Below are 18,607 nucleotides of genomic sequence, written 5' to 3' on the forward strand. Positions count from 1 at the left end.
GTGTTACCCCAGCAAACCTCAAAGAAACAACCCTGCTAACCCTCCCCCCAGCACGCCACCCCCACCCAGCTGTGTGACCATGGGCTACACATCACCCCTCCCACCCTTTGGCCTGTATTTCCATTGCAAGTTCCTTGGGGGCAGGGAGTGTCTTGCTAGGTATCCGTACAGCAAGGGGCCCTGACTTCACACCACTGCTGGGCTGGGAATACTAAACAGACTCTGCCAGGCGGGACAGATACACAATATTTTATTGACTTATTTTCATGTGTTTAGTCCCCCCAATAACACTTGCTACATTTTTTTCCCCCCTTTAACATTAAAAAGAAAAATCTATGTACAGACCTGTTTGGGCCAAGGAAGCAAATCTCTATATACAGGCTATTTACACATGGGCCGCGCACCCCTCCTAGCCAAGGGCAGAGCTGCCAGCCCCCAAGAGGGCTGCTCACCCCGTCCCTTGGGCTAGCTCTTCAGAGCCACCTCCAACTTCAGCATGTCCATGGGAGCACTCTTGGCTACTTCGAAGAAGACCCTGAAAAGGTGACACAGGCTGTTAGTGCGGCACATCCAGCGGAGGCACATAGCATGAGGAGGGGGGGGGGGGCTCCAGCCAGCCTGAAGGAAGTCTGCTGGGGCACTGGGCCCCAGCCAAATGCCTGTGGTCATTAGCAAAGGATTCCTTTCTCCAAAAAGAGTTCATTAGGCATTGGCGTTAAATCGGCTTGAGGTGCTTAGACTAGCAACCCTGCCCCCATGCCCTGTCCCTGCTGTCACATTCTCCAGTCACCACGGAGTCCTTCTGGGCACATGGGACCTGAGCTCCTAGCGTACAAGCCTTCCAGGCCCCCCCTTTACGCAGAGCAAAGGGCAAATTTCTCTCCCTTTCCAGGTTCTCTCCCTTTCAGGTGCTACCCGCCACCCCAGGCCTGCGGCATAAGTTCCAGGCCAGGGTGGCCCATGATTCCAGCATGCAGGACGGTTTTGCTGGCTCTGCCCTTGCAGCAGCCACAGCCCAGCAAGGACCCCTTAGAGCACTGACATAGATTGTGGAATGCAGGCAGGCCCTTAGCCGTAGTACGGCGAACTCCTGCTGGGCCAGCCTCTGCCAGACTGCAGCTAGCCAGCCCAGGTGGCTCAATTGCTCCCCCCATTCTTGATGCAACAGGGCCAGGGTGTCAGAAGCCACAGCTAGCTCTAAAGAGAGGAAGATCAGAGCGACTGGGGGCAGCCAGTCCTTGCCATGCTGCATATCAACGTTCTGCAGAGCGCAGGCCAGAACGAAGTGATCACAATGGTCCCTTGGAAGCTGACACTGCACTTGGGGCCAAGGCAGCAGGGCATTCATATCGGGCTACAGCTTCACAGCTCCCGCCCCAGGCTGCCCAGGCAGGTGACATGCGCAGTTCAGCACCCCCTGCTGGCCAGTGGAAGAAATCTCCGGGCCCCAGCCCATCAGACACACCACAAACACACCGCAGCAAGGAGAGTCCACTCACCGGTGGGAGTACTTTGTGCGCACCGCCTTTAACTTGTCATCGTGCTGGTAGGTCAGCAGGAAGTTCAGCCTCTTCACCAGTGGATGGAGCTCCTGAGAGCTGTACCCGCTATAATACTCCAGTGTGGGGTTCTGCAACACGTTACAGGGACTCAGAGCCTGGACCAGCGCCCTTGCACATACACCCCGTGCTGCTTCTTCCAGGACACTGGGGATAGATCTGATCCCTGGGATGTCCTGACCCCATAACGGCTGCTTGGCTGGACTCCGGCGCAGACAGGACACGGATCACTTGCCCAATTTAAGTAACAGCTGAGTTTGCCTTCTCATTGTGAAGAGTAAGGAGCAGAGACAGGCCCAGTCAGGTCCCCACACGGAGCCAAAGCAATGGCCTCTGTGCAGGTGGCCATCAGCAAACAGGGATACTGTGGCCAAAGATCCCAGGGATGGGGAGAGAGCAGCCAAGCACCAGAGTCAGCTGCCAGGGGCTAGCTATGGAAGATGAGAAGGCAGAGAATACCCCACTCCTGAGGCTGCTGAGGGCCTGGCTTGGAGAGTGTGGTGAGCTGCCCCCTTCTCGAACTCCCCCTGAAGGTACCAGGACCTGCCCAGTACAGCTGCCCCTACCCCAGGCTCCGCAGTCTCTGGAAATGGGGAGCTGGAGAGCAGGCGTGGGACTCAGCAGGATTAGGAACTCGGGCTCCACAGGCTCACGTGGAGCTAGCTATCAGAGGCAGGGCCAAAGGAGAACCAGAAGGGGAGGGGCTTCCCTGTCCATCCGGGATTGAAAGTGCATCACTAGCTCAAGGCTGGGGGTTCCCAGCACAGACTGCTGGATCTGGGACCAACCCTCCCGCAGCCACGTTCCCAGCGGCTCCAGGACAGTGCCCACCTCTAAGAACAGAGACTGGGGGGGAAACCAGTCAAACAACACTGCTAGAGAGTCAGCAACAGCAGCCAAAGGGGCAGCCATTCCAGGCAGCCTCCTGCCCCTCGGGTCCAGAGAGCTAACCTGGACAGCCAACCTGGACAGCCAGGCATGGGGAAGGGCCAGGAGAGCAGGGCACTCACCCATCCGCCAAGGCTCTTCATCTTGAGGGCCAGGAGCAGGCAGCTGGCGGCCAGCTTGGAGGCGCTCTCCTGGATGTAGTCATACTCCGGCAAGGTCATCTCGCAGATGAAGCGGGCCAGGGTCAGTGTCTCCATGCTGGCGTGAGTGCACTGGGACCGCGGGAGAAAAAAGGAGCTGTGGTGAGACCTTCCTGCTGGGCACCTGGTGAAGGGGAGATGCTGCCCCCAGAGCCAGGGCATGGTCATGGGAGAGCACACTGTCTGCACTGGAGAACTCTGCTCAGCGCTGACTCCATGGGAGAGGCAGGTGGTCCCACCCAGCAGATAGCTGCTAGCTCACTGCAGTAAGGGTCCCGTTGGTGCTCAGCACAGGGGTGAGGAAGGGGGATGGGTCCAGGGCACCCCATGGCCCAAGGGGAGAGTCACTGAGTGAGCCAGCCTGGCTGCCTGTCCAGGTCACTCAAGCCCAGCTGGGGCTGGCCCAACTGTCTCACTCCCCTGCCGGGGCAAGCCAGATCCAGACCTCTCCACGGAGGAGCCTCTGGCATCCAGGCTGGACGCCTGCTCGTCTCCCACCCTGAGTGCCAGATGTTCCTGTCCCTTCTGGAGCCCACAGCCAAGTCAGCACTTGATTCCCCTCCCTGGCCGGGAGAGAGCTCTCTGCTGCGGGTGTGTCGGACAGAGCAGGGGGCACTACTAGGCAGGGGCAGAGGAGCCAGCCAGCGCTTCCACATGACCGAGATAGCCAGGCCTGCATGGACCAAAGAGCAAGCGGATGGAGGAGAAAGAGACATTGGTGCTCCTGGCACTGAGCATCCCGCTCTGCTCCCCTTGGTGCCCTGAGTCGGGACTTGCCTCCAGGGCACTGCAGTGCGGAAAGGAACGGCAGGTTTTGGCAGGAGTGATAGGACCCGGTGGATGGGGAGAAAGGAGAAAGCTTGTTTGCTGGTTACAGCCCCTCTGACAAGTTCGCATTTTCCTTTGGGCGAAGGTGCAGCCTTTGCTCTCCCTGTGGCACCACCCCCTTGTAGAGCGCTTTATGCCCACGTCGTGCTCATTTCCCCACCAGCAGCCCAATGTGATTGTGCCAGCTGGCTGGTGGGGGAGGGTGTCTGCCCACTGGCCTCTAGCTGTGACCACCCACATCCTCCTCTAGTGGCAGAAATGGGGCCCCACCTTGGCAAACCTCCTCAGGAAGCGATATGGGATGGGAACATTGATGTCAAACTTCAGCGTGCGGAGGATACTCATTTCCATGGCAATCAACTCCTCCCTCTTGTAGGCATCGTCACAGATGTAGAGGAAGTCATCCACACACGGGGGGCAGCGCTCCTAAAGGGGAACAGCCACAGGAATGGTCATCCCCACCTACACCCAGGCCAGTGCTGCCCCAGTCCCTAGGGGGTGCCGTGCTGAGTTGCCTGGCAGGGACTAAACTAAAACCCTGACCCCCTCGGGGTGAGATTTTCAGAAGCATCTAGGTGAACTTGGAGCATGAATCCCATTCACTTTCAGTGGTTGGCTCCCAATCCCCTTATGCATTTTTTTTAAAATATAAAGATTTCCCTTCTGGCTCTTTAAAAACCCACTGGCACCTTCTGAGAGATGTGAACCCTATGGTCCTGGCTGGAGTTCAACTTGGATGAGGCCATGCTGCCCCCTAGGGACAGCCCTGCAGTCACAAATGCGATAACATCTCTCCGGAACTGCTCTGTATTGCTGCTGTTGAACAGCTGCCACGTTCTGTTCCAGAGATGGCTGCATTTCAGTGGTGGGCCAAATGTTCATTGAAGATGGGGCAGGCCGATGCAGAGTGCTTCACTTTCATCTAAGTTTTCCATGGGAAACTTATTTTCAGCAAAAACTCAAGATCGAAAGATTTTATTTGGGAAATGCCATTGCAGTGTCTCATGGGAGTTGTAGTTCAGGTGCCTCATGCTCCTGCTCTCCTCTATAGGATGGGCTTGACATCTTGCAGGATGCCCCAAAGTTTCCCCTCTTAGAAAGGGAAGGCCGTACATCATGGGAGATTTAGTCCAACCAGGGAGCCTAGACCATAGCAGAAAATCCAGCAGGAGACAACCCACCAACAATTCCCATAAGGTACAGCAGTAGTATATCTGGATTGAAATATCAGTTGGGGCATTTGATTGATTGATAGATAGATAAATCAAGATTTTGATTGGAAAATTTTTGACCAGCCCTACCCCAGTCTCCCCACCTGGGTAACTTGCCCAAACTTTCACCTTTCAGGCTGGGGATTTCCACTATAATACTCAGAAGGTGGTGGGAAGAGGGGGACATCTCTCCAGCTTGGTTTGATTTTTGGCTACAGAGTGGGGTGTGGAATTCTTCCTCCTTTTTGGGCAGTGTCCCAACAAACTGCCAGCATCTGGAACAGCTGGGCTCCATTCCCAAGCACAGTGCATTGGAATGCTTTAACCAGCACTTGTGAGATCAAAAAGCTCATCAGCCCTTCTCACCAATGGCAGCATTCTCTCCTGAAAAAGAACAGGAGTACTTGTGGCACCTTAGAGACTAACCAATTTATTAGAGCATAAGCTTTCGTGGGCTACAGCCCACTTCTTCGGATGCATACAGAGTGGAATAAATATAGAGGAGATATATATACAGATATCCGAAGAAGTGGGCTGTAGCCCACGAAAGCTTATGCTCTAATAAATTGGTTAGTCTCTAAGGTGCCACAAGTACTCCTGTTCTTTTTGCGGATACAGACTAACACGGCTTCTACTCTGAATTCTCTCCTGAGACTCCCTTCCCCCCCTTCCTGTTTCCTCCTTCGACTAGGAAATTAAATGCAAAAACTTGAGTTAATCCTGTGTTGTGGCTTCAATGCTCCCAAGTCAGGTGTAACATTAACACCACCGTGCTGCGGAGCGATCCATGCAGCTCTTCCTCCCTTGTTAAGGTTAGTTGCTCAGTGGCAGCTATCGCAGAACACTCGGTCCATAGGACATGCACCAAGGTCCAAGTTCATAGGGCAGCTTTAGCATTTGGAATGTCCCAACTGCCTGATCTTTCCCCCTTTGCTGGTACAGCCCAGTTCACACCAGCATACACTCCCAGGGATTTGCGTTAAAGTGGGACACTAACCAACAGGACTCGCCTAAGGGCTAACTAGGACCCAAGGGGTGAATTCCAGCCCACCACTCCCTCGATCCCAGCCTGCCCCCCCTGCTATTCCGGCACTGGGGCCTTTCGAGCAGCAATGGTCAATCACTGCGCTGTAGCCTTAGCCATGTGAGCAGCGTGGGGGGCTATGATGTGACTGCACAGCATGCCCCACATGTGTCTCCCTCTGGGCCTGTGTTACCCCCTGCCTACAAGCCAGGCTGCCCCCAACACCCTGTAGCCTCTGCCCAGGCCAGAGCTGGGTCACCTCAAACTTGGAAGCGATGAGGATGGCCGTGGAACCAATGAGCTGCAGCTTGTCCCTCATGCTCACCACCTCCACCAGGTAGTGATCCACCAGCTTCACTGCCAGGTACAGCGTCTCATGGTTCAGCTCAAAGTTCTCCTGGGGGGGAGACAGATGGAATGGCACATGCCAGCCAGTGTGATCTACCCTGGGTGCAGTCACTCAGGGTTTGCTACATTCCCAAGCTGCCCTCCCAAGGCGGGCGCCTCATGCAGCAGGCTCAGGGCAAGGGGCAACAGAGCCCCTTACCCGCTCTGCTCCCGAGACTTGCCCTCATACAGGCTGGGACTTGGTTTAGCAGCCAGGGGAAAATGCTTCCCATTCCCAGCCCCGGGGGTGAAGGTCATGTCTGCTGTTTTGCCCCAGGCTGCCCACCCCGAGTGCCCAGGCACAGATCAGTGTCGTTTGGCACAGGGAAGGGTCCCTGGCATGCCACTTGTCTGACTCACCAGGCTGCTCCTCCTCTCTCCAGACTCCTGACGCACGCCCAGAAGAGAGTCAGGGCCAGCGTCTCCACGAGGTAACTGGCCCCTCCCAATGACTATGTGGAAATACAGTAAGCAGCTTCCTCCCCAGGCCTGCAGCCCCCTCTCCACTCACAGCCCTTTCACCCCCGCCACAAGCTAGGCTCACAGCTGCATGCAGCCGAGCCACATCACAGGGGCTAAGAGGTTTCTCTCCTCCACGTGGCTTCTGCTCAAGCCTGCTGGGGAGGGAAGGCTGGTCTGCCCCACCTCCAGCTGGGTGGGTTTTTTTTTTTTTTTTTTTTTTAAAAACCACACACACACACACACACACACACACACACACACACACTCACACTCCTGGCAGTTCATTTTCCCCACCACCACAAGGGAACCCGGATGCGCACCTGGACCTCCACCATCCAGTCCACCAGAATGGCTCTCATGTCCCTGCTGATGTCGTGCTGGTTCTCCATGTAGTTTGGGAGCAAGAACTTCTCCTGCCAAGGGAGCCACAGAGAGGCTGTTAGTGAATGAAGCCCACCCACTGCAGCATGCGGGTAGGAGCCTGGAAAGGCTGAGTCCATGGCCTGCAGGCAGGCTGCTAAGCTCTCTCCATGGCACCATGGCCAGGAGCTGCCGCTCACTCAGCCCCACTGTTGATGTAGGAGGATCCCACCCCTTACCCAAGCCCAGTTGTGCCTCTAATGGCATCAACTCTCGTGATGGGCTGGACGCTAGAGCCCAGCTGATCCTACCCCAAGATGCTCATCCCTCCTGGGGTCAGCCAGCCCTGCTACATCAGGGGAAGGGGCCAACCACGGCCCCCAGCAGGGATTAGTAGCTGGGAGGACAGTTCCCGCCAGAAGGTGCCATCCACACAGACAGCGCTGCAAGGAGAGCGGCTGTAACTGGGCTTCACCATGCAGAGGTGAGCTAGGAGCCCAGCCTGCTTCCCCTGCTGGGCCAGTGAGCAGCACGGCTGGAGGGGAAATGGCCATCAGGACCTGCCCAGGGCTTCTCAGGGAGACTCAGTGCTATGGGCAGAGCAGCCATCAGCCAAGTGGAACCAATCACCCTGCCAAGGGCCAGACAGCCTCCTGCCAGGAGAGCCCTGGGCTCCAGAGAAGCTGCACGGAGCAGGCAGTGGGAACAGAGACCTGTACGTAACAGGATGCCTGGAGCTAGTTTGCCCGCTTGGAAAGAGCGAAAGGCTGAGCCAAGCCAGCCAGGACATGAGCCAGGGGCTTTTGGAAATAAAGCTTTATGCGTCAAGTGCTAAGGCGCAACCTGCCTGCCCTCCCAATGCACCAGCCCCCCAACTGCAATGCCATGAAATGCGGCAGACAAATGCACTGGAGGGGGCTGCACTCTTTTCTGGAGACAATGGGACTTTCAGACCCTAGGGACCTCGGCCTGACATACTAGCTCCTTCCTGTGCCTGATGCCTCCGGAGCCAGCCTAGCATCCCCAGGGCGTCAAGCCAGCGAGCTCTGAGAGGCTGGGCCAATCCAGCAGAGGAGGAAGGAGAGACGGGCAAAGCTGAGATCCCTGTGCCTGAGCCCTCCCCGAGTGCCACACACCTCTCTCTCCTTCATGTAATTGAAGATCTCCTTGGCGTACTCGGCGCTGGCGTACGGGTCTCCCAGCTGCTCCTTGTCAATGTCCTCAATGGCAGGCACCTGCGTGAAAGGCAAGGGGGTTGGGAGATACCTCTGGGACAGCAGAGAGACAAGTCCCAAGCACTCATGACAACGAGGCACAGAGCGATGGCTGGTCAGGCACTGGGCTGCCAGCCCCAGACTGCTGTGCCAACACACCTCTCTCAGTTAGCAGAGGAGTGTCCACAACTATGTGGCAAACCCCAGCCTGGAACACAGCAGGCGCTGCATCCCCTGTCACTGTGCTTCATCCTGCTCTGCAACTCCTCTCATGCTGCTCTCCCAGCTCACCTGGCAGGACTTTTCTGTAGCAGTTTGCCTACGTGGCCTGCAGGAGGCAGACCTGCCCCAACCCAGTGTTCAGGGAAAATTAGCTGCCAGATCCCATCTGTGTAGCCCGGCAGCTGGGGAGGGGGCAAGGTGCAGCTTGGCGCAAGCAGACGGACAGGGCCAGAGGCTTGGACCCCCACAGGGTGAGCAGTCGAGGCAGCAATTGCAGGCAGTGCTTCGGTATCCCCAGGAAGAGGTGAACGAGTGCCTTCTAGGGACAGTGTAAGGTCAGGACACTTCCCTCCTGCAAGGAGTGCAATGCCAGCATACCAGCTGAGCCCCATGTGCTGTTCACGCCCATCACCCTCCCAGGGGCCACTAGGTTGGCAGTGAGCACCCGATTCCACTGACCTGCGTGGGTGCTGGCTCCTCCGGCACCGGGTCATTTTTGGGAACCAGTTTGGGATCAACAGGCACCTCAGCTGGGGGAGTTTTCCTTGTTGACCTAACAGAAGCAGCCAAGAGTGGGTCAGACACTGCAAGAGGCCGAGCTCAGGGGCAGGGAGGTGTTGGTCATCCAGTGCCCCAGAAATCACCAGATCGCATCAGACCAGGGTATAGCTAGCCCAGGGTCCCCTCTTCAATAGTGCCCTGTAATAGCTGCTTCAGCCGCAGGGGCAAGAACCGCCCCCCTGCCAAGTGAACAAAGACACCTGCGCATGAGGGAAATGTCTTTCCCATCCATGATTGGCTGATACCCTGAAGCAGGCTTTACAGCCCTGCCAATATTTTATCTTGACTATCACCACCATGAAGGTTCCCGTTATCCACATCAACACCCAAACTTTCCTTGAATTCCACTAAGCTCTTGGCCTACATGAGATCTTGTGACAGAGAGTTCCACAGGCCAACCGTCCATTGTATGGAAAAGGCATTTTCCTTTAGCAGTTTTACATGGAATGGCTTTCAATTCCATTGAAGTCCCCTTATCTTTGTGTTAGGACGACAAGGATCTCCTGATCTGTCCTCTCCATACTACTCCCTTCGTACACCTACCTCACATCCCCCATTAGTCTCCTCTCCAAGGCATGCAATCCCCATCTCTCTTCCTAGGAGTTTTTCCAAGACCCTGAATCTTCTCACCAAGGACACACACGTCTGCCATCTCCTTTCAGACAGGGTGATTATAACTGTCTAGCATCCGTGGGCAGCATGCCCCCATCGGCATTTGACTATTTTCCAATAACAACACCCCTTCCTTCCACATCCCAGCCTCCCATTTGTCTTTAGCTGCAGCCACATCCCCTGGGATTTCCCTTCTTCCCTGTGCATCAGTCAGCCAGGATGGAGGGATGTCCCTTTACCCCCCCCCCCCCATTTTACACCGGGGGCCTGGCCTGCAACTTCTCCCACTCCATTTTCTCAATTATCCTCCTAGTTCCCCACTGGAGGGGAGCTTACCATGGCCGCAGATCCCACCAGCAAGCAACCTGAGCACATTCCCAATGGCAAAAGCCTCTCCGAGGACACCCCACCCTCCCAGCTGGCAAAGGGTCCTACCATTAGAGCCCCCAGCTCCACCACTAAGAGACCCTGACAGTCAAGAAGCATTGGCACAGAGAGACATTAAGCCTTTGGAGACTGACCCTCTGCCAGAGGGTCTCCTTGGGCTGCAGCCTGGAAAGCGACAGCACTGTGCGAGCCAGTACTGGTGCTAGCCACAGGGACAGCGACTCAGATAACAGGGTAAATGCGTGTCCATCAGAGCGAGGAGCAGTGCGGCCGCAAGGGGTGGGAGGGGCTGGGGCTGCATCAGGGCTGTCCCACAGAGAGTTACTCACTTTTTAAAGTTGATCTCATTGTTCTTCAAGACCCCCAGAGCAGCTGTGCCCTTCTGCGCCTTCCTGGGACCTGCCTTCGCAGCATCCTTCTTCCTCAGGCCAGCCTGGTTCTTGTGAGCCTGGCAGGTGAGAGGGCAATGCTGGGAGCACAGCATGACACACAGAGGGGCAGCCTGGCCAGGCTCCCCAGCATCGCCACTCCAGGCCAATGGGGGCGGCCAGCAGATACCTCGGCCCGCGCCACTTCCCACAGCCCCCATTGGCCTGGAGCAGCGAACCTCAGCCAGTGGGAGCAGCGATCGTCCGAACCTGCGGACACGGCAGGTAAACAAACCGGCCCGGCCTGCCAGGGGGCTTACCCTGGCGGGCCACATGCCAAAGGTGGCTGATCCCTGGTCTAGAAGGACCCCGGGGAGGTGTAGGGCACGTCCAATACAGGGCAGCCAATGAAAGGAGCTAGTGCCTCCTAAGCAAACAGGTTCGCTGCCTGGGTTGCCTGCAGACTATTGATAGTTGTGAAGTTTCACTGGGTGTTGATTCCACCCAGTCTTAGCAGGGAAAATATTTTAATGTTAACATCAGCATGGTCTAGTGGTTAGAGCACAGGGCTGGGACACGGAAGAAGAGTTTGTTCCCAGATCAGAGTGTAAGGACTAATATTTGGGAGCATGGTCTTTATATCAGAGCAATGGACCAGGCATCAGGACCCCTGGTCCCCCACCCCCAAGCCCATGCATGAGCCAGCAAAGATGTATGGTGCCTCTCCAGAGAAGCACAATACAAGACCAGGAAACAGGACGGGGAGACAAGGTAGAAATGAAACATTCAGCTCGGAGAGGAACCTTGCCCATCCAGCTCCCCCACAAGCTTCTTCCCCCCAATCCCCACAGCAGTGCTGTGTCCTTACATTAGTGATGTCTCCGAAGGCTGACCTCTTCTTGGGTGCCCCCTGGGGTGAGGACGGGGACCTCTTTGCTTGAAAACTCTCCTCCTAGAGCAAGGAGCAGATGATTGAGACGGCATGCTGGACCCAACCTCACCAGGCATGAAGCTCCTCCGCCACCCTTCCCTTGGCAGCCATGCCCAGAGCATGGGACGTGGCACCAAAGATACCAGCTTTCAGGAGAACAAAGCAGTCGAGGTGGGGCTGGAAGCATCATGTATTCTCACAGCTCCAGCTGTGATAGGTTTCTGCCCTCCAATGCCGCAGTAGCTGAGTCTGATATATCAACCTCACCAAACCCTGTTGAGGGGGAAAGTGGGGGCAGGCTAGACCCCAGCTTACAGATAGGGTTTGAGGCTGCGTGACTTGCCCAAAGGGCAACAGGCCAGACTGCAGCTCTGTAGGGGCCAGCCCAGAGCTTTAAAGCATTAACACGACTGAAGTGCTGGAACCAATCTTGGCCCAACTCTTAGAAGAGGGAGAAGCCATCTTTTCCTGTGGCCTCCCAACTCCAGGGACCAGCCCGCACCTTTACCAGCGAAGGCCCCATTGCTACCCTCGGAGTGAGCAATCCATATGTACCCATAGCCCCAGCTCCCAGCAGGGCAGGAGAAAATTATTAGCCCCACAGACTCACCTTCTCGGGTCTGACATTTTCCACTGCTCCTGCTTTGCCAGGCCGTAGCTGTTTACTGCCTGTGGTCTTGGAGTTGCGTGGCACTGGCATCTTCTCTGCCCAAGCACACCTGCACACACAGACAAGAGATGCCTCCAAAATGCTGACTAATTATTTTAATGCACTTTACAGACTCAAGGCCTCAGCCTCCCCCATGCAGTGGGCAAACAGCCTTTATCCTTACCTCACAGATGGGGAAACCGAGGCATGGGGAGGGGAAAGGATTTGCCCAATGGCACCCAGTGAGCAGCGTTAGGAGACATGGGTTTATTTTCTATCCATACTCCTCTGTTATCATCCAGACCACAGAGCAGTGACTGCAAACCTCTGCCCCACCCCAGGGACTTTAGCAGCAGCTCATCTGCAGTTCAGACACAACCTTTAATACATGCACCCACCTCACAGGCCGAGAATAGCCCTTTGGGATCAAACAGTAGCCACCACCTCCCACAGCTCCCAGTGACTCACCTCACAGCCTGGGAAGCAATGACCCCTCCCACTCCCACTCCCACCCGCCTCATCCCTCACGGTCTGGCTTTTCAGGTGCTACTGTGAGCCACCGTTGCTTCTCCAGGCCAATGGCTCCTCTCTCCACAGCTTTCAGTCCAAGGGACCTTGGGTCATGGCCACCCCCATTCTATTACCTTCTGATCGGGGAGCAATGCAACAAGCCCCAGGAGAATGCACAAGAACCACCCTGTTGTCATGGGGAAAAGGCAACGGGATGAGGCAGCTTCTGCAGGATCCCGTTAAGGCAACTGTTGCCCTGCCATGGCTCCATTGCAGCATTTTCCCTGGGCTGCAAAGCTGCTTTGAGGAAGGCGAGTGGCACAGAAGCCGAGCTAGTCTGGGGGCCTTCTCATGTGAGGAGGGGAAGAACCACTGCTAGGGCATGCAAGCCAGGGTGAGCATACTCCCTATTTAACTCTTTGAATGCCACTGGGGTTCCATGGAAATAACTGGGAGCATTCCAAAGGCCAGGAAGGAGGTCTGGGCCTTTGTCCGTGGGGTAGCAAGAGGGCTGAGGCAACAGGAAGGATGCTGGCAGGTGGGTTTGGTTGTTAGGAGTGGCGGGTGGGCACTAGTCAGCAGTAGTTTGCAGGCAAGTCTACCTATCCAGAGCGTTGGAGGTACTGAAGAAGATGCAGGCATTAGGGAGGTAAAAGAAGAGAGGAGCATGCCAAAAAAAATCCCTGCACACACCCATGTGCCCCTGCAGACCCTCATCTGCAGGGCTGCAGAGAACCAGACACTTCTCCCTCAGGGCTGGCTGGCTGCTGAGGGACATGATGAACGGGACACCAGCAGGCCAGTACCAAGCTGGTGACAGCAAGCTGTCCAGCAGAAGATCCAGATATAAGACCAACTGTAAGACCTTCGCTTCCTGGCCCCCAAAATAGGATATTTAGTTACAATTCAGATAGAATTCAGTCTATCCTGCTCTGCTTCTTCCTCCCTCCCATTACTCTGCCAGGGGGCTGGCAGTTAGGGTCCAGCTGGAAACGAGGTTGAATTGAAGTAGTGGTGTGCGAGGTAGGGCTGGGAGGAAGCAGATGTTATTAATGTACCTAACGACCATCCAAGATCAGAGCTCCATTGTGCTAGGTACTGTATAAATAGAACAGCAGAAGGTCCACACTCCAAAGAGCTTGTAATCTACATGGGGGAAGGGATAGAACACATCAGCTGAGCGAACCATGTGATGGCTGCAAATCATAGAATCATAGCATATCAGGGTTGGAAGGGACCTCAGGAGGTCATTTAGTCCAACCCCCTGCTCAAAGCAGGACCAATCCCCAACTAAATCATCCCAGCCAGGGCTTTGTCAAGCCGGGCCTTAATAGCATGTTAATCCCATGATTAAATGGAAAGAAAAGGGAAGGCGAGGAGGGTGCAGGGCAGGGGAGAAGATGGTAAGAGGGGTAGTATGGAGAGAAGCAGAGGTGAAGAGATTGAGGAAGGGGGTTGGAGCAATAATCCAATCAGAACTGCAGAAAGGTCTCTGGATGTCTGAAGGTCCCTGCCTTGGCTGCTTCTGCAGTTGCTCCTATCAGCTGGAGTATCTGTCTGGTTCCTCTCTCTAGTTTGCACCCTCGTCTGCCCCTCCTCTGGGAAACAGAGACCCCATTGGCTTGCACTCTGAGAAGCTAGAGTAGCCCATCTTCACCTGTCTTCCAGTCAGTCTGATGCAGAGGAGATCTGCTCTTGTTAGAAAGCCAAACAAAATCACCCCAGCGTGTTGAGGGCCTAGTCTGTTCAGTGCCTTTGGCAGTGCCAATCCCAACACCTGGTGTAGCTCCAAGGAACACAAACCAACAGACCAAGGCAGGGATAGCTCATACCCACAGGAGTTGAAAAGCCTCTTGTTCAAATCTGGAGACCTACACCATGCTGCCAGGCCAGGCCAGCCCAGGGGCAGAATGCAGCCTAGAGTGACTTTCCAGACAAGCTCCCACCAGCACTGCTGTTCTCCCACATACAGCCCAAACCGCACCACCCAGTCATTACAGTTTCCATTGACTCCAGTGGCTACTATGACATCACCCCTCCACAAATGAACCCTGATATGTGGATCCCCCTTCCTGCTCAGCCGCCATTTTCAGACAGCATGTTACAAAGCGTTTCCCAGCATCTATATATCGGCCAATACCCAACTCTTAATTTTCATCCATAGATCACAGAGCCACGAGAGGAGCATCATTACCACCATTTTACAGATGGAGAAACTGAGGCACGGGGCAATGAACTGACTTGCCTGAGGTCACCCAGCAATCCCATGGCAGAGCTGGGACTAGAACCCATCTTCTGGGTGCTCTATCCACTAGGCATCACTGCCTTAAGAGAGGGGGAGACAGGAGGGCAAAGCAACTGTCTGTATGGCTTTGGAGCTGGATTATCAGCCCTGGAGACTTATTGGCCTGTTTACTCACAGAACAGGTACAGATGGGCACCAGCATGGCAAGCTACCCACTCACAATGCCCCAGCCAATGCACTTCAACCTTGACCTAGAATAGGCCTCATTAGTGTCAGCTGTTATGGATTGTGAGCGAGCCCCCCCCCCCCCCTCACTAGGAGCTGAGCAGAGACATGCTCTCCCCAGCCAGGTACTATATGAGAGCAATTTTGACACTGAAGCTAGATCCCAAGCAGTTGTAATGAGCCCATTGCCAAAACAGCTGAGCACCTGCCTGGCAGGCCAGATGTGAACTAGTGACCTAGATGTGAAAGGCTCTATGGTCCAGGCTTGTAGCGGTTTGCATGTTTGTTTTTGCATTAAGTGGCCGGTCTGAGCCACCTAAGGGCAGCAGCCCATGCTGTGACATTTTGGGATGTCAACATCACCCTCCTCCCCTTTAAACTAAGTATGCTTGGGACCAAATCCATGCTTTGTGTGACTGTACTGAAGTCATGGGAGTTGTGTGGGAAGGTAAACATGGGCTTTTGTCCTCTGGTTAAGTTGAGGGAGGGGGGCAAATGGACAGAACACTTTCCTACAGTGCCATCAAGCAGTCATTCCACTAGTCATTCCTACCCCCTTCTCAAAGACAGCCCTGGAATGTGTGCTCTAAGTCAACAAGGTTAATTATAGTCTGGAGCCAGAGCACATCACACCACGGACACATCTCAGGTGCTTTAACAATAGGGCACTTGGTGGAAAACAAGCCATAATTTTAGCAACTGGGATTAGGTTTTCCAGGACCTTCCGACCTGGCTCAGAAACCTGGATTTCCCCAAAGCTCTGCAGTATGACAGGAACAATGGCTACATATTACAACTGGCTTGGTTTACAATATCCACACAACAGAGATTCAAAAGACACAACTGAGTTAGCTAATCCACATAGACAGGATGACTGAGCTACTGTTTGGAGACACATTATGGATAAAACCATCCAATCAGAGGAGAGCCATCCAGCAAGGGAAATGAGGCCAGTACAAATCTCATCACCAGGCAGCTACCCCCAGCCACAAGAGATTTGAATTTGCACCTTCTCCCGGAATCACTGAACTTTGGCTCAGGGTAAAGGAATCTGGAACAGCCGCCCCCATTCTCTAATCAACCCTGAAGCCTTATAAACTGTTCTTTCCCTCGCATCCCTGCTCGGTGTCAACCCTCCCCCCCCCGCGGACTGCAGGCCCCGGAGGGAGGAATCAACAGCTGCCGAAGCTCCCTGCCAACCCCACAGCGATTTCGCAGGCGATGCACAGGGAAAGGGCAGCAAGGAGCCGTGGGGAAGCGCAGGCCGCAGGAAGGACAAAGGGCAGGTCACCCCCGGGCCACATGCCGAAGGGGAGGCGCAACGCGGGCTGCATGTGGGGGAACGCTGGCACCCCGGGCAGTGGGGGAGGGGGCTGGCACGCCGGGGGGGCTGCAGAGTGGGCCGGACACGACAGGGAGGGGCCGGGGAAGTGCAGCCCACCTACGGGGAGATAGGCAGATATAGGAACCCGCCCGGCCCGGAGCTCACCTGGCTTCTCAGCTCCCGGACTCCACCCAAGAGCTGCGGCTACTACTGCACAATGTGGATTTGAAAACTGCGGCCTTGGCAGGAGGTAGCCTGCGATTGGCCAATCGGAAGCCAATGAGCGAGCCAGACTGAATGCGGTTGCTAAGGGCGGTGCATAGCGTTTTTAAAATCGGCTCCCTCATCCAATGGAGAAATGGCTTCCCGGCGAGTGGGCGGGCCAAGAAACACAGGGGACGAGATCTTCCTATCCGCCATTTTCATTGGCTGGGAACTCGCAAGGTGGCGCGTCTTGTTTTAAATTGACCTTAAAGAGCCAGACAGCGGGGAAAGTGTTAGCAGCTGCCGGAGCAGGGAGGGACTAGGGCGGGGATTACTCCTGCCAGGGCCTGTTTCCCCTCCCCCCCGGGCCTGACCCCTTCACCAGGGAGTCCCCCGCCCTTGCTAGACCTCCTGCTCCTACACAGCCACTGTGGCACAGGGACTCCAAAATGTGGATGGGGGCCAGAGTAAGACCCCTTAGGGGTTGCCAACTTTTTGAACCAACAAAACCAAACACCCAGGCCCCTCCCTTTCTCCGAGGCCCCGCCCCACTCCCTCCATCTCCCCTCCCTCCATCACTCGCTCTCCCGCACCCTCACTCATTGCCTGGGGAGCAGTGAGGTAGCCAGGTTCTAAGAGCAGGGGGAGCGAACACATAAAAAAAGGTGCCATCCGCTGTGAAGAAAAAGAAAAACCCAAGTCTTGCCGCTGAAGACTGAGCTGCCTGCTCTCAGCTTGGTATTCTTGCGCTTCAGGGTGGGGGAAAGCAAGTCCAAAAGTTCCATGAAAGTGCCCTTACGCATGCAAAAGTTTTGCAGCCACTGGGAATCATCCCAGACCTACTGCCAAATTGCCGTAGGTAATTTGGCATGGCGGGTTCTTCCATCTTCTTGCGCTTCAGGGTGGGGGATCTGGTCCCAAGACTGTTATCAGGTCCCCCCTCAGCCCTGGTCTACACTACAGGGTTGGGTCGAATTTAGCCACGTTAAGTCGATTTTATAATGAATGTATGGTTACCATATTTCAACACTGAAAAAAGAGGACACTCCACGGGGGCCCTGGCCCTGCCCCAACTCCACCCCTTCCCCACCCCTGGCCCCGCCCCAACTCCGCCCCGGCCCTGCCCTTTCCCCACAGTCCCTGCCCCAACTCCGATGCAGTAGCCAGGTACACAGGAAAAGCCCTGGGAACTTTTGAATTTCATTTCCTTTTTGGTCAGTGTGGTGAGCTCAACAGCACAGGTGACCATGCAGAGATCATCCCAGAGAATAGCCACGCAGCAGGGGGAGGGTTGAAGGGATCATCCCAAATAGCCACACACAGGGGTGGGAGGGAGTGTGTTCTGCACATCCACCCGAAAACCGCAGCCCTTTCTTTTAAATGGCAAACCCAACCGACATTGCTTGCTATGGGAAAGGAGGGTGCTGCAGTTTGAAAACAATCCCACGTTATGAAGGAATTAGAAGCCAAACCCGTGTACCCTTTGGCTTACCATGGCTGCTTGGAAACCGAATTCTGTTGCCCAGCCATCTGTGATGTGTCACTATACTGGCAGGCGCTCAATATAAAAGGCAAAATGCGACCTTGTACCTAAAGTACATATGCTGTCTGTTGTGAATTGCTTGATTCACTGTGAAAGAGTCTCCCTTTTGTTCTCAGAAATTTATCATCTTAAATTTTACTCTCCCTTTTTATCCCTCCACAGGTGCAAATGTTTCTATGCTCCCCCTATCATCTCTGTTCCTGAGGTTATCGCAGATTAGAAGGCAAAAAAAATGCACTCGTCATGACATGTTTTCCGAGCTCATGCCGTCCTCCCGCACATGGAGGCATTCAGCGGCAAAGTCCAGGAAAGCATTAAGTGAGCACGATGAGCACAGGCAGGATGCAATGCTGAGACTAATGGGGGAGCACACGGACATGCTCAGGCAGCTGGTGGAGCTGCAGGAAAGCCAACAAGAGCAGACCACCACTGCATCCATTGTACAACCGCCTGCCCTCCTCCCCAAGTTCCATATCCTCCTCACCCAGATGCCCAAGATTGTGGGGTGGGGTGGGGGAGGGTCCGGGCACCCAGCCACTGCACTTCAGAGGATGGCCCAAGCAACAGAAGGCTGTCATTCAAACAGTTTTGATTTGTAGTGTGGCTAGAATAAACAATGTGGCCTTGTATTTCCCTGCCTCTCCCCTCCCCCCCCGGGATACCTTATCAGTTATCTCCCTTTTTTTTAATTAA

At 55.1% G+C, this 18,607-nt stretch overlaps 1 protein-coding gene across 3 annotated transcripts; it reads right to left on the bottom strand.

The window, feature by feature from the left end:
* Positions 1-235: 235 nt before the first annotated feature.
* CCNB3 (cyclin B3) lies at positions 236-16,436 on the bottom strand. Of its 3 annotated transcripts, XM_034782661.1 has the most exons (13): positions 16,333-16,421; positions 13,432-13,519; positions 11,825-11,933; positions 11,152-11,235; positions 10,245-10,363; positions 8,815-8,908; positions 8,056-8,154; positions 6,880-6,972; positions 5,970-6,107; positions 3,746-3,901; positions 2,570-2,719; positions 1,500-1,630; positions 236-535 (listed from the first exon to the last, which is right to left on the bottom strand). In XM_034782661.1, exons 2-13 carry the CDS (start codon positions 13,440-13,442, stop codon positions 466-468), a joined length of 1,254 nt encoding a protein of 417 aa, XP_034638552.1. In that variant the 5' UTR covers positions 13,443-13,519; positions 16,333-16,421; the 3' UTR covers positions 236-465. The 3 variants fall into 3 exon arrangements, with proteins under 3 accessions (XP_034638552.1, XP_034638553.1, XP_034638554.1); XM_034782662.1 differs by lacking the exon at positions 13,432-13,519 and having other exon boundaries at positions 16,333-16,436; XM_034782663.1 differs by lacking the exon at positions 5,970-6,107 and having other exon boundaries at positions 16,333-16,422.
* Between the last annotated feature and the right edge of the window lie 2,171 nt (positions 16,437-18,607).

The sequence above is a fragment of the Trachemys scripta genome, chromosome 9 (genome assembly GCF_013100865.1).
Source record: "Trachemys scripta elegans isolate TJP31775 chromosome 9, CAS_Tse_1.0, whole genome shotgun sequence".
Taxonomy (NCBI): Eukaryota; Metazoa; Chordata; order Testudines; family Emydidae; genus Trachemys; species Trachemys scripta.